Source organism: Cydia fagiglandana, chromosome 23 (assembly GCF_963556715.1).
Source record: "Cydia fagiglandana chromosome 23, ilCydFagi1.1, whole genome shotgun sequence".
In the NCBI taxonomy this organism is placed as follows: Eukaryota; Metazoa; Arthropoda; class Insecta; order Lepidoptera; family Tortricidae; genus Cydia; species Cydia fagiglandana.
Genome location: NC_085954.1, coordinates 1208516 through 1223942, shown reverse-complemented (window position 1 = coordinate 1223942; position 15427 = coordinate 1208516). Strand labels below are relative to the sequence as shown.

General features: G+C 38.7%; 3 protein-coding genes across 3 annotated transcripts in view; 2 read left to right on the top strand and 1 right to left on the bottom strand.

The window, feature by feature from the left end:
* The window catches only part of LOC134675907 (cuticle protein 7-like), a 78034-nt gene extending 71968 nt beyond the window's left edge, over positions 1–6066 (top strand). Inside the window, exons 5-6 of the mRNA XM_063534247.1 lie at positions 4309–4512; positions 5810–6066. Coding sequence (XP_063390317.1) covers positions 4309–4512; positions 5810–5935 — 330 coding nt within the window. The 3' untranslated portion in view covers positions 5936–6066. The remainder of the gene's footprint in view (positions 1–4308; positions 4513–5809) is intronic.
* Positions 6067–7102: 1036 nt separating this feature from the next.
* On the bottom strand, positions 7103–12825 carry LOC134675848 (uncharacterized). Its single transcript, XM_063534150.1, has 2 exons — positions 12727–12825; positions 7103–11009 (listed from the first exon to the last, which is right to left on the bottom strand). The coding sequence occupies exon 2, from the start codon at positions 11007–11009 to the stop codon at positions 7401–7403; it is 3609 nt and encodes a 1202-aa protein (XP_063390220.1). The 5' UTR covers positions 12727–12825; the 3' UTR covers positions 7103–7400.
* A 261-nt stretch (positions 12826–13086) lies between these two features.
* On the top strand, positions 13087–15021 carry LOC134675793 (zinc finger protein 226-like). Its single transcript, XM_063534094.1, has 2 exons — positions 13087–13442; positions 13744–15021. Exons 1-2 carry the CDS (start codon positions 13245–13247, stop codon positions 14878–14880), a joined length of 1335 nt encoding a protein of 444 aa, XP_063390164.1. The 5' UTR covers positions 13087–13244; the 3' UTR covers positions 14881–15021.
* The last annotated feature ends 406 nt before the right edge of the window (positions 15022–15427 follow it).

The window sequence follows — 15427 nt, the reverse complement described above, 5'->3', positions numbered from 1 at the left end:
AGGTTGCCGGGTTATAAGAGCACGGAAATATAGACGCCGGCAAGGAATTCCATTCCTTGGCAGTGCGCATAAGGAAAGTAGAAGCAAAGCGCTTAGTGCGAATTGGCGGAATATCTATCAAGTAAGGATGGAAACCGGCCGTGCGTCTAAAAGTCCGATGGTAGAATGGGGACGGTGGAATGAGCTCGTGTAGCTCTTGGGCACACTCCCCGAAGTGCAACCTGTAGAATACCGACAGGCTGGCGACTTTCCGCCGATGGGCCAAAGTCTGAAGCTTAGCCGTTAGCTTCTTGTCACCAATCATCCTCCTGGCTCTGCGCTCCACTGAGTCCAAAGCGGCGAGTTGGTATTTAGCTGAGCCATCCCACAGGTGGCTGCAATACTCCATACACGACCGGACTTGAGCTTTGTAAAGTGTTAGAAGATTGACGCCAATTTCATTTCTCATCAAATCAACTGATTTGATCAGTCCCGTCTGGATACCACTATATACGTACATAACACGGCGGCCAGCCGCGATGGCTTATAATGTATGTATGAATAAATAATACAAATTAAACTATTTTACGGTCAAGTTCATCTCGCAGTACTGTGGGCCCATCTTCCATACCTAAATTGCGAAAAAAAAACAGTTATAAGTAAATAAAAGCAAATATTTTAAATAATTCATAGATAATTCAATTGCCTAATTTTCCTACAAAGATTCTCTACTTAACAACTACTTATCTATATGTATTTAATTCCTAGAAATAATAAGGTCTCCTTTCCGCCATTATTAGTTTTTAAGCTATCTAGGCAATGTTGACATAGTAGGCAATGTTGACATGGTAGGCAATGTTGAGCATGGTATACGATTGGTTATATTTTTGAATGAAAAATAAAACGAGACTGTGAATAATATTATAAATAGAGAGAATTAATTTTGAATTAGACATTTGTAAGCGAGCTGTATTTTAATTTTTTATAAAATTAATTAATACGACGAGAGTAGGCAAATTAAAAAAAATATTAATTTACTTACTTGACAGACGTTCCCCATAGTCTATGAATATCGAAATAAAAACATTTGCTTGATTAAAATTAGCATACGTTTATTATATGAGCATTCGCCTACACTACGGTGAGGTGTATTGCCTTAAATATATTAATATAAAAAAATAAGTTTAATAAGGGAAGTTATCTTGTAAATTGTAAGGTCTAAGATGAATAAAGTCTAAGAAAAAACGTGCCTCGGAAATCAAGAAAAAGTCATTCTCGGATAGACGGCGCATACACCTTTGGCCTATACTCGGCTAGATGGCGTGACGACACCGTTTCATATTTAACAATTTTAACACATCGATATCAGGGAATAAACATGGGTCAAAATGATATAAAAATAATAAAATAATTTATCCATATATACACATTTTTTGATAATTTTATACGTCTTTATTTTGAGTTTTAGTCGTGTGTCGATAGATGGCAGTAATTTTACAGTGACTACAAAATTTACTATGAGGGGTCCTCTATACTATCTATTCTCTTTGTTAATACGTACCCATTTCATGTTGTTTCATTCTATCGTCTGAAAAAATAATTTTTAAGTTCATTGTGTAAAAATAAAGTACAAAAGTAAGAATTAGTTAGAAAAATAACGATACTTACACGCTGAAAATACAAGTACCCATTTTTATCAAACCGTTTTTTGTGTTAAGAGAATTCTGACGTTATTCATTAAACACGCTTCAAGCCTCAATTAATTACCTAATCGTTTGTCTTAATGTCATTTTGACATCATCGTCATCATCAGGCTATAGTAGTCCACTGCTGGACATAGCCCTCCCCTAAAGAGCGCCAAAGCGCCCTGTCTTCAGCTTGCCGCATCCAGCATCTGCCTGCAGTCTTTTGCAGATCGTCATCCCACCTGGTCGGAGGGCGTCCTACACTACGTTTGCCGAGCCGCGGTCTCCTCTCAAGAACACGTTTACCCCAGCGGTTGTCAGTTCTTCGTGAGATATGGCCACTGCCACTTCAGCTTGCTAATTCTTTGAGCTATGTCGGTAACTTTGGTTCTCTGTCGGATGTATTCGTTACGAATCCTATCCTTCAGAGAAACCCCGAGCATAGCTCTCTCCATAGCTCGCTCGGCATTTTGAGATATGTAGTTGTAAAATACATAAAATGTGACGTCCCACGGGTAAAGGTACCTTATGTCGGTTGGCGCTTACGCTATTATTAACGCCGCTCCAATATTATTGCGGTAGCCGCCACAAGGTACCTACCTTCGCGACCGGTAGGCCTAGTACAGGAGTGGTGCTACAGAGCGGCTACCGCGAAAACCGAAATTCGCAAATTGCGGGGATCTTTCTCTTTTACTCCAACGAAGGCGTAATTAGAGTGACAGAGAAAAATCCCCGCAATTTCCGAACTTCGATTTTCGCGGTTATAGCCCTGTATCCCGCCCGTCAGGTACCTTTTTTTTTCAGCCAGCGATGGTTCATACGCATCTACACGTGGCGTGGCCCATTCCATAGTGCGTGCTCTCAACCATCGCATGGCTATCTCGCTGGGCCATCGTGTAGAGGGGCAATTAGTCCCTTTATTAAGGCGTACCTATCTATAAGTGACGTTCCACGGCAAAAGGTACCTTATGGCGGCTGGCGCTTACGTCGCATAGCGCCGCAATAATATTGGAGCGGCGTTACTAATAGCGTAAATGCCAACCGCCATAAGGTACCTTTACCCGTAGGACGTCACATATGACATCTATTACAGTTTACTGTTCTTACCGTAACTAAGACGGTCCATTCCCGCTCCATTTGTTGATATAATAATAGCCTGAAAAGCAATTTAGACTTATCCACTGCTCACTTAAATAAGAGAAGGAAGTAACTTTAGTAAAAGTAAGTTGAGCAGTCTGTGCTATCAAAATAGCTGCCAACTTAGCTTGGTCTAATTCTAAATCTTTCTACTAATCGGGTATAGGTATAAGCCCGGTTTCCTCACGATGTTTTCCTTCACCGAAAAGGGATATAAATATCAAAAAATATTTCGAACATAATTTATTTGAAAGTAATCGTTACAAAGCCGGGTTCGAACCGGCGAGCTTCGGTTTAAGAGTCGCACATTTTGCTAGGCCACCAACGCCTAAAAGACTAACAGTGGCTTTCCACCACAGAAGAGTTCTATGTTTCTAGTGCAATAAGGTCTTTTTTATCTGAAATTCCACGAGAAATTCTGATAGAAAGGTCCTTATTGCACATGAAGCAAAACCCTTCTCTAATAGCTCTTGTTTTTACCACTGACTTCCAGTTTTTGCGGGTATGGTTTTCTGCAGGATTTTAGTAGTAGGTATACGTGCTAATATAGTAACGTTCACACGAGCATTCTGTTTGCGGGATACTGCACGCCTACTTTCTACAGAAAACCGTTCATGCAAAGCTGGACGTCAGTAGGAAGGAGCTCTAATGGAAAGCCACAACTAAAACTCAGTAAATACCAACAGCTATTTAAATAATGCATACATACTGTAATACAAATCAGTATTCGCAGCCAACGATCGCAACACATTTTGTTCCAAAGGCAATAGAGGCATTGCGAAACACACATTTGTTTCAAACACTTTTCATCATTTTATGTTTATTTTTATTCAGTCGTAAAACATAACGACAACGTTCGCTTTTCGTAAACTGTAATACGTTTCGTTTCGGTCTTGAGAAGATTGGTTTCTTATCGATACTGAATTTCTTTTGCAGTCGAATATTCGTAAAGCGTAATAAATTGAATTGCATGGGATTTTGAAGTGCCTGACAGAAATATTATAGCAATGCGTCAAAGTTACAACCTTACAACTACTGTTGCAGTATTGATATTTGTGTAGGCGCACAAAGATCCCATTTTGTATTTTGTAGTTCCATAATAACACATTATAAGAACGTGCTTTCCAATAGTTATTTAACCTTAAACAGGTTTAAGATGTTCTTTTCTTTTAAGCACTCGGTGTTCCAATGAGGTATTCCGCGATCGAGTTTTTCACTAGATGACAGCACCGTGGCGAGAGGTCTAGCTGTCATAATCCACCAATCATGTTTAACCATGTTTTTTTTATTGGTGGATTTTGACAGCTGCTTTCATAAAGACCTCTCGACACGGTGCTGCCATCTAGTGATGGCGGAAACCATAATTTGCAATGGTGGGTGGCTGGAGGCTTTAACTTCCAAGATTTGCCCTCTTACACTCCCACACATGCCCACACTAACATGTATACTGGCGATATTATATGTACTGGCGAAGTTAAACAAAAGCTTTTAATTTTTTTCTTTCCAGCACTCCCACGACGAACACCACCACCACGAACCCGGCATGCCCTTCGACTTCGCCTACTCTGTGAACGAGGACGGTAACGATTACAGCCACAACGCCGTTTCCGATGGTGACGTTACCCGAGGAGAGTACCGAGTGGCCCTGCCGGACGGACGCACGCAAATCGTGAAGTACACCGCTGATTGGAAGAACGGTTTCAATGCTGAGGTAATTTGCACTTTAATAACTTTAAACATAGTTGAGAATTGAGTGGCAGATTTTATGATCCTGGTCACGGCACCACTGAAGTAGTATTTAGAGGACTTTAGACTTAAATTACTTAATTATAAGGTTCTACAGTCATAACTACATCCGTGGAGAGTACCGAGTAGCCTTGCCGGACGGACGCACGCAGATCGTCAAGTACACCGCTGATTGGAAGAACGGTTTCAATGCTGAGGTAATTTGGACTTTAAATACTTCAGTACAAGATTCAGAATTGATAAAAAAATTTTGGGTTCCTGGTCACGGCACCACTGAAGTAGTATTTAGAGGATTTTAAACTTTAATTACTTAGTTATAAGGTTCTAAAGGTATAACTAGAATAACGAGTGGCTTTGCTGGACGGGCGCAAACAGATCGTGAAGTACACCGCTGATTGGAAGAACGGTTTCAATGCAAAGGTAATTTCGACTTTAAATACTTCAGTACAAGGTTCAGAATTAATAAACAAATTTTGGGATCCTGGTCACGGCACCACTGAAGTAGTATTTAGAGGACTTTAGACTTAAATTACTTAATTATAAGGTTCTACAGTCATAACTACATCCGTGGAGAGTACCGAGTAGCCTTGCCGGACGGACGCACGCAGATCGTCAAGTACACCGCTGATTGGAAGAACGGTTTCAATGCTGAGGTAATTTGGACTTTAAATACTTCAGTACAAGATTCAGAATTGATAAACAAATTTTGGGTTCCTGGTCACGGCACCACTGAAGTAGTATTTAGAGGATTTTAAACTTTAATTACTTAGTTATAAGGTTCTAAAGGTATAACTAGAATAACGAGTGGCTTTGCTGGACGGGCGCAAACAGATCGTGAAGTACACCGCTGATTGGAAGAACGGTTTCAATGCAAAGGTAATTTCGACTTTAAATACTTCAGTACAAGGTTCAGAATTAATAAACAAATTTTGGGATCCTGGTCACGGCACCACTGAAGGAGTATTTAGAGGACTTTAGACTTTAATTACTTAGTTATAAGGTTCTACAGTCATAACTACACTCGAGAAGAATAACGAATGGCTCTGCCGGACGGACCCACGCAGATTGTGAAGTAGTGGTAGGTAGTTTAAGGACTTTAGTACAAAGTTCAAGATTCTGATTGACAGATTTCGGGATCACTGAAGTAGTATTTAGAGGAATTTAAACTTTAATTATTTATTTATAAGATTCTAACTAGTGCAAATGATACAGACGGAGTGCAAATATGCGGTGAATACTCAGCCTTTTTTTATAAATTCCAGGTGTCGTACGAAGGCGAGGCCCGGTACCCCGACCAGCCGTCCGGTTACCCGTCCGGTAACGCCGCCGGCGCCGGTCCCGGTCAGCAGTACGTGCCCCCTAGCCAAGGAGGTGGTTACCAGTATTAAGTCTAGCTATACCTTTAGTCGTTCGAGGCAAGAAGAGACAACGTTAAAGTTTAAATTGACCTAAAGTTGCGTACAATTCTGACGAAAAAAGGTCTTAAGTATTTATATCGAAGATGAGTAAATACGTACTTTGCAGCTAAAACACTTAACACATCTTACTTAATTCAGAATCTTAAATCATAAATCGTAAAGTGTAACCACGTAAAGGTGTGGCTGCACTAACTAGGAACATTTTATTTATGATCCTAGTTAGGATGCCAGTTTTTTTTTTCGATGTGGCGCGCGCACAGCTCTTGTGAGCAAGGACCCCGCTAAGGATACGGGCGAGCCTTGCTCATATGCATATCTGTCGCCAGTTTTCCCTTAGTCGCCTTATACGACACCCACGGGACGAGATGGGGTGGTGCTATTCTTTTCTGATGCCGGCACCACACGGCACTTAGGATGCCAATTAGAACAACTGAATTAAATAAGATGTATGAAGCTTTTTAGCGATACAAATATATTATTTTGTTACGAGTGGTCTATTCTTGGGTTGAAGATATAAAACATGGTACGAGACGAGTCGTTTCATACAAACATTGTCAGAAGTGATTAATAAACATGGTTCTCTGATTATCCTTAAAATAATTTTAGATGTTAAGATTTGTCAATTAAAATGTCCCGGAGATCCATAGGCTATTTGCATGGTTATTTAAATCATGGCAATATTTTCTAAGCGTGTCATATTGACGAATTTAACATATTGGATAGTGTAAAGTGTAAACCCTCCTTAAATTTGAAAAAATAGTAAAGCAGTCAAAAGTCTAGAGGATTCGCGCCAAAATGTATTGTTTTAATTTTAAAACGAAAGTTACCATTTCTAGTTTAAATAGATAGAATATTTAAATTATAGTTACCATTTTCGAATAAAAAAATGTTGTTCTCGATTTTTTGTTTGTTGTTTCGATGCTTTTTAACAAAATCCTTTTTTCGTTTATTTGTGTTCTGTTTATAAAAGATTATTATGTATCAAGTAAACATAAGTATTATTTCATATTTTTAAAATACTCACAAAACTGCCGTACTGTAGCTATATTTATTTGTAATGTAAAAATAAATACAAAATTGGTTAGTTAGAAATAGATACCTTTTGTACCTTATTTTTATAAAATAAAAGATTATAAATAAAATAATGTTTTACTTTAGTAAACTTTAACATTTGTCCTTCATAACCCTTATAAGATTTTTGTTACATATTTACCTACATTGCTCATTATATCAAAGCAAATATGTTTAACTAGGTATGTATTAACACAAAAATTGTTAAATATAAAAAATAAAAATATATAATACTTAGTTACTTAATTATTACTACAATTTAAGCGACACATTGTGAGTACATAAGCAAATAAAAATAAGGGTTCCTTTTGTACCTTTTTAGTACGGAACCCTAAAAATCAATATACGCTTATGAATAGGTATATCACTCAATATCATGCGCAAAACGCAATTCTTTGACTTCGCTCTCCTTAAGTTTATTTAAAATTTCGTTCACACTATCACTTTTCAATCGATCCCGATATTGCTCGAAAACATATTTAGCAAGAAAGCATGAAGTCACCGATTTATTCACTAGCAGTCCATTTAAGACAGCTATTGTGAATTTCTCTACGCTTTCGTCAAATGTACGATAAAAATTCTTATTAAAATATTCCACAAGATCCGCAGCATACACTTCCGTTATCGTGGGGAAATATTTTTTGTTTAATTCTTCTATCTCGTTGGCTATAAATTTGCCGAATATCGTTCCCAACATAAATGCGCCCTCAAGTTTTCTAGTTTCTTCAAATAACTCTGGGTGTTCCTTGATGCAGTGTCTAACGGTTTTAAAATAGATCATAGTTAAATGCACAGATACGTATTTCTCAAACCACTTCTCTATTGGCAGAAACCCGTGCATCCATTCAGTAATTTTCTCCAACACAGGCAGACACGATACGTATTTAGGATTGAAATAAGCTTTGTTGTATTTTAGATAAAACAGAAAATAATCAAGATAATATTGATCAGGAAGATCTTTCCTGGAAGATTTTTTCCACAACCGTTCGAGTCGATTGAGTAATGGCAACCCAACCTTACTAAATCTTTCCTCCAACATTTCTTCAGTAGTACTAAGAACAAGGAATTTGGCAATTATCTGTATATACACAAAAGTACATTCCCTTTTATTATAATCCATTTCCTTCATTGGAAAATATTCGTCGAGTAAAGCATCGTTCGCGTCGAAAATGTATTTCTCTTTTAACTCTGGTAAAACAGCAGGGACTTTCGAAAAAGCATTCCATTCCATATCAGGTACACACTTTTTAAATGCTAAGTAGACAAGGAAGCAATATTCCGCCTTAATAGATTCCGGTACTGATTCCATTTCTTCCAAGTATGAACGCAGTTGCCTAGGATCTGCTTCAGAAATGCGAGATTTGATCATGTCCCAAATACTTAGGTCCGATTTGTCTCTCTTATAATGGAAGTATCTCAATGCCGCTTGGAGTGCTTTATTAGGCTTTTCAGAAGAATAGACTTTGAATACATCTCGTTCTTTATCAACTCGTTTTGCTAGTACAAGCGCTAGCGGTAATGTACGTCTCCAAGACAAAGTCTCAGCAAGATACTTTTCCACATCGTTTTGTCTGCATATAGCTACGCGGTTGGCTACAGCCTTAGCTCCTGCTTTACGCCACCCGAAGGATTTCAAGTCAAAAGCTGGTCTAACAAGATGGGCATTGGCTCTTAACGCAGCAGCCAGTTGTCGACTAGCTGTTTTGGGCGGCGCTGTATCAAATGTTTTTAGAAGGCACGGAAACTTTGACCCTGAAAGCAGTGCCAGTGGCTTAGCCAGCATTTGACGTCCTGGTAATGGTCTAGTTCCAGTTTCATCTGAAAAGGAAGCCTTGGCCTTTGCTACCGTTTTCTCCACCTCAGAAGTTGCTCGACCTTCTAGCAAGGCGCGATATCTTTCTCCCAATCCGTCTTTCTCCATGAAGAAAAGCGATAATTTCTGAAAAAACCTTTCATGCTGCAAATTTTTATCGTCGATAATTATTTCTAATTTTTCAGTATTTTCAAGAATAGATACATCATGTCGCAATGCATTGACATAAGACTCATCTGTCTGATACATTTCAAAGAATTCTTTTATAAGACGTTTTCTCCCCACTCTAGCGTCATAAAGTTGACTGAGCAACCATTCAGTATCTCTTCGCAATTCATCGTCAGAATTCCAATAATACTTGACAGCTGACGCTATTGCATCTATTGTGCCAGGGAAATAGTCATACCGCATGCAGTATGCACTAAGAGTATTCAACAAATACTGCAATTGCTTCAATTTGGGTTTTTCTGGTTCAGACTGAGCGTCTTCTAGAAGCAACGCCGGTAGACGAGCGCTAACGCGACTACGCTCATCAACCGTTAAAGAATACTCTTTTAAAGTCTCGAAGTCGGACAAAAACTTTTCCCAAACTGCCTGACTTGGCTTAACATTAGCGAGCAAGTCGCGTATTACAACTGCATGCAGTCCCTCGCGGCACTCCGCTTCATGGTCACTTCCATCCAAACCCAATCCGTGTCCCCATTCTAAAAGCCTTGCCCAATGTTCGCTCGGCAGACGCCACACAAACGCTCGCTTCACCAAGCTCCTGATTATTGCAGCTCGGATATGAACGGGCTCATTCTTGTACTGTGATAGAAGATCTAACAAAGACACGAGATCTTCAGTGCGTCCACCAGTCTTGCTCACGAGAACAAGCAGCATGAACTGCCGGTTCTGTGGAGAACTCTCAGCTCTCAACTGTTTTTTGAGTTCGTTATAAGTTTGTTTATAATTGGAGAAACGATATTTGTCAAACAGCTGGTCTAGAAGTGTTTCCTTGCATTCCCATTTACAATATTTCCGTTTTTTCAGCGCTGATCTAAAAGACATACCACACTGCATTAAACAATCTTCGTCGTAATATAGGTCAACGTGTCTTATTTCCGCATCATCGAATAGGCTTGTCTGAGGTGTTTCTAACTCTGGCGGAGTTGGTATTGGATACGGCCATTCTTTTACAGTGGCTCCAAATGCTTTATCAACAAATACTAATTTCTTGAATGCTGTTTTTTCTTCTTCACTTAAGCGTTTTATTAGGGGTTCTACGTTTTTGTATGTAAACCAAGACTTAAGATACTCTGCTCTTGCTAGTTTCAACACAATATCCTTAATTTCTTCTGAATTTAAATATTTTGCTACTGTTTTGATATCCAGAAACCATACAGTATACAACTCTGGCTTACACTGAAATCTGTTTTTGTGGTGTTTCATTATATATTTTGAAATCACGGCGTTCATGGCACTGAATTTCTGATGAACGAAGAAGTTTTCTATTATATAGAAAAATACATCAGCATCCGATTTTAGAAGATATTTTACATTATCGAAAAACTTGGAATCGTTTTCAAGGTAATATTCTAAAAGCCTCTTATTCTGCTTTAAACTATCGTAATAAATCTTCGTGATTTGAGGAGTGTTTTCGCTGAGGCGTTTCAAAAGATTTGGCGTGATTTTCTCCAATATGTCACTGACTTCAGCTAAGATATATTCATTGGGACAATGCCAGAGAAATTTGGCAGCTATATCAAAGTTCCCATCTTTGTAAAACTGATAAAACTCTTTACATCTTTGTGGATCTTTTAAATGCATCTGGATCCAGTGTCTCATCTTGTTCACAGCTGGTAGTGTCATCTGTGGGAAGAGTTCATGTTCAAGGAAACTTGGGTTAATTATCTTCGAATGTGCTGTGTCTAGAAGCCATAGACTTTTTAAAGCTCTGCTCACATACAACATATCATCATGTTTGAGGGTGCCAATTATGTAGTCTATGTTCTTTTTCTTTGAAGCCAGGTCTATTTTAAAGAGTCTGTCTAAGGCAGATTCTTCAGGAAGATTCTGGTGTTGGACAGGTGTGTTTTGGAGATAAGCATCATGGACCAAAGTGTTGAAGGACCGATGTCGTTGTCCCAGGTTCCCAAATAATTTGATTGAAGGAGTCATCTGAAAATATAAGCATGTGAGTGTTAGTTTTGATATCTGAATGTACTGATGGATAACAGACAAGTTGGATTGATAGAATATAGTCCTACTGGTATATTGGATGAGAATTATTTTTTTAAACAATAGCATAACCATTATAGTACCGCAAGTATCAAACTGCATGTTCCCGGCCCTAAATTGTACATCCAAAAAGGAGTCAAACAGGGCGACCCTCTGCCTCCAAAGTTGTTTACCTCTTGCCTACAAGAAATCTTTCAGAAGCTGGCGACCAAGTGGGAAAGAATGGGCATTGACGTCGGCGGAAAAAGGTTGACAAACCTACGTTCTCCCACACTGCACCCCATCTACAGAAAATGCTACAAGACCTTAAGCACGGCAAGTCTTGAAGTCGGACTCGAAATGAACAGGACGAAAACCCAGTAAATGACCAATGACACGAAACGTAAGGTCACGGTAGATGGGCAGGATACAATATGTTGACGAATACACCTCTGGACCAGATAGCATCCTTCGATAACAGGCAGTCCAAGGAAATCGATCGACGCATCGAAAACGCCTGGAAGAGCTTCTGGTCCATGAAGGCGTTAATGAAGGGCAACCTTCCACTAGCACTAAAACGCAAACTCGTCGACATGTGTATTCTGCCTATCCTAACCTACGGTGCCCAAACTTGGTCATTAACAGAAGCCCAAAAGTCCCGACTCAAGATTTGCCGAGATCACCCGAGGCAGAGGCAGACCAAAAATGAGATGGCGACAAAACCTGGACTCATTTTGTGGTGACTGGCGGGAGCATGCACAAAGCCGTGACGAGTGGCGAAAGACAGGGGGAGGCCTTTGCCCAGCGGTGGGACACAATACAGGCTATAGAAAAAGCATAATCATGAAATATTTTAGTAAATATAATGAATTGTTTAATCATTTATCTTTCAGGAACTTTGTTTTCCACAGTGTAATCACAATAAATAACTACCTTAAGATAACTGCTAGGTACCTACTATCATAGGCGTACGTCTTGCCCCACCCACCCTGGTCTGTGATCTGACGAGAAGATAAAAAGTTTTGGGAACACTTAAGGCACGTAACCCTACTTCTGCCCCACCCTTTAAAAAATGCTGGGTCCGCCTATGCCTACTATATTATTAATTATTAAAATATGACCACTAGGTATATTATGCTTGATTGTCACGTATGAGATACAAAACAACGAAAGTTAACTAAATTAACTTTTTCAATCAATGAAAGTTACTTTTGTACAGATTTTTTTTAATGTTTCTGCATGATTTGTTTCTAGCCAGCCACATCGGTTCCGGGTTTTACTGTAAAAACTGATCTGCTTGGCCGTGTTGCATAATAAACTACGACTAATATTACAAGCGGAACTCCCTTTCTAACTCCACTTATTAGAAAAGGAGTTCCGCTTGTTCTAATTCCACTTTTTAAAAAGGAGTTCCGCTTGTAATATAATATTAGTTATAGTTTATTATGCAACACGGCCCTGGAAACTCACGATCAGGGAAATGTGGAATTCTAAAAATTCCTATAGAAAAAAACTGAGGATCGAGTTTTAATCACAGACCTATCAATATCTACTTCTGTGGTTCTGATACTCTGTTATTTAAGATTTGGCTAGATAGGTAAGTAAGTGTAAAGAAATATTTTACGTGATCTTTAAGATCGGAGATAAGTTTAAAAGTAAGAGAAAGCGTAAAGTTTACCTTAAATCTGAATCTGATCTGCAATGTGAATTTCAATTATCAATACGACACACGACTATTTATAGAACAAACCGGCGGCTTCAAAACAAAACAAACGCCTACTGGGGCGAAAATGACATCATCCTTAAGCACACTACACACTGCCCAATTTTTGGTCTAGGACCATGCCTGCACGCATTACGGAGAATAAAATAGTTTCGCATAAAATCATAAATGAAACATAAATATTAGCCTTAGATAACGATACTGTTGATCTATTGCAACTTCAACATTATATATAATATATGCGATACCAACGCGCTTTATCAAAACCATAATCAAAACGTATTAACTTTATTATCTGTATTTTGCTTGACGCCATATTGAAAATGTCGTTTCATACTTCATCACTCCTTCATTGATTCTGAACGAAAGCTTCGAAAGCGCGAACTGCCAAATAGATTAAATTTGTATACAGCGTTCGTCAATTTAAAATACATTTCATTAACTTAAACCCAAAAACCGCCATTAATTAAAACATGAGCGTTAAACCAGACATGAAGCTCATCATCTCGAACATCACGAATGGAAAGCGGTTCAGTCACTGTAGGTTATGTCTGAAGAATATTGAAGAAGATTACGTTCGGTTTGGAGACGGAGTAGCCCTGGATTTAGAGGAAAAACACCAGCATTTACAGCCCCTATCGGAATTACTTGCTAAATTCCTTGGGCCTGAGGTAAGAGTGACTTTATCAAGTCTAAAACGCGAAATATTGCCTGTCCATTCTCGTTCACTGAAAGAGGTAGAATTGGCTTTAAATTCGGTTCGAATATGATCCTAGATCGGATAAAAATGTAATAGTGAAGTAAGATTGTCCCGTATTTAAGCAGATCTTATTTAAAAACTTACACAATGACAAAAAGCTAATTATAGTATCTGTTTTCCTTTTGCTTGACTATAATTTTTGTAGAAGCTATTAATTACTCTTTGTTAAACAAACTTCTAAATCTTCTAATATAAGTTATGTTTAATTACAGGTAACTGAAGAAATACCAGGATTAGATGCTGTATGCACAGAATGCGTAGTTGATGCATTGAGAGGCTTGAGGCTCATACAAACTTATCATAAATCTTCCCGACTACTAGAAGATGCCTTGGATAACTTATTACATGTGCTTAATGTTGATCTAAAAGTTTACGATGACCAGTCACTTTACATTATTGTAGATGAGAACCATTCTGAGTTGATAGTAATGAATAAAAATAATTCAGAAACAAAATATAATGTTGGAGAAACAAAAATAATATGTGATGAATGCTCCGGTGAGTTCACAACCACTGCAGAGTACCATAAACACTGTGAGGAAAATCATAATCAACTTCTCTGTGAAAAATGCTGGCAGGCGTTTGAAACAAATGAAGAATTAATCAACCATTTATGTAAAAAACTAAAATGCCCGGATTGTAACCAATACAGAAATACAGCAGAAACTCTCATGGAACACCATAATAAAATACACAAAATCCACATATGCAAAGAGTGTGGAAAATCATGCCAAGGCTCCGTCAAATTAAAAATTCATGAAGGAAAGCATTTCAATAAAAGCCAATGCCCGAAATGTGGTAAAAGTTACGCTACAAGAGATTTCTATTTAAAACACGTAGATTTGTGCGAAAAAGGACTTCTAGATCCGCATCCGTTTCGCACCAAACTTCATAAACCATATTCATGTAAAGAATGCGGTAAAAGTTACAGTACTTCAGGAGGACTCAGAGTACACTACAAATTTGAGCATGGCGGCGCAAAACCTCACGTATGTCCGGAATGTAATAAAAAATTCACCGCTCCAAGTTATCTAAAAGTTCACATGGTAACACATACCAAGGAAAAGAACTTTTTATGTAATATATGTCCAAACCGCTTTGTATCAAAAGAGGCGTTATTATATCACACTAGAAGGCATACTGGAGAAAGACCGTATAAATGTGAACATTGTTTTGAAACATTTGTAAATGCATCTGCCAGAGCGGAGCATATAAAGTATAAGCATGTGGGGCCTACGCTAATGTGTGAGATATGTTCGCGTAAATTCGTTACTCCACATTTCTTAAGGACGCACATTAAGAGACATCATGAAAAGGACAGTGATTGGTGTACAGAGAACAGAGTATAGATTATTGTACATTATATTAGGCTATGGTATGGAATAACCATTAGGCGAGCCAAATGCTTACTTGCCGTTATTAGTCGGGTCCACAAAGAAAGAGCCGCCTCGCGTGGAAATGCCGCGCGAAGCAGCTGTCTGTGTAGACGTTCCTCTGGCGAAGCAACCATACTTCAATGCCTCGGGCGAGGCTAAACCGGCCGAGCTTCTTCGCGTGGCAATTTCCTCGCGACGACGCTGCACGCTCAGCCAGTACAGGCTATATGTGACGTTCCACGGCAAAAGGTACCTTATGGCGGCTGGCGCTTACGTCGTATAGCGCCGCAATAATACTGGAGCGGTGTTAATAATAGCGTGAGCGCCAACCGCCATAAGGTACCTTTACGCGTGGGACGTCACATATTGAGGTCTAAAAATAGGGTGTTTCAGAATACTTGTGGCCGTTTTGGTGATTTTATCTTTAGGTATCTCAACCCCACAGAGTAGGCTAATTATTATAAAATTAGGTACATTGTTTATAAATAAAATATTTTTTACACTTCACGCATCTGTTTAT

What these genes read in the sequence shown, in the direction of transcription:
- LOC134675848 (XM_063534150.1), bottom strand. Translation starts at nt 11,009, where the DNA reads ATGACTCCTTCAATCAAATTATTTGGGAACCTGGGACAACGACATCGG.
- LOC134675793 (XM_063534094.1), top strand. Translation starts at nt 13,245, where the DNA reads ATGAGCGTTAAACCAGACATGAAGCTCATCATCTCGAACATCACGAAT. An exon ending in CTAAATTCCTTGGGCCTGAG is followed by an intron (nt 13,443 to 13,743) that starts GTAAGAGTGACT and finishes GTTTAATTACAG; the next exon opens with GTAACTGAAGAAATACCAGG.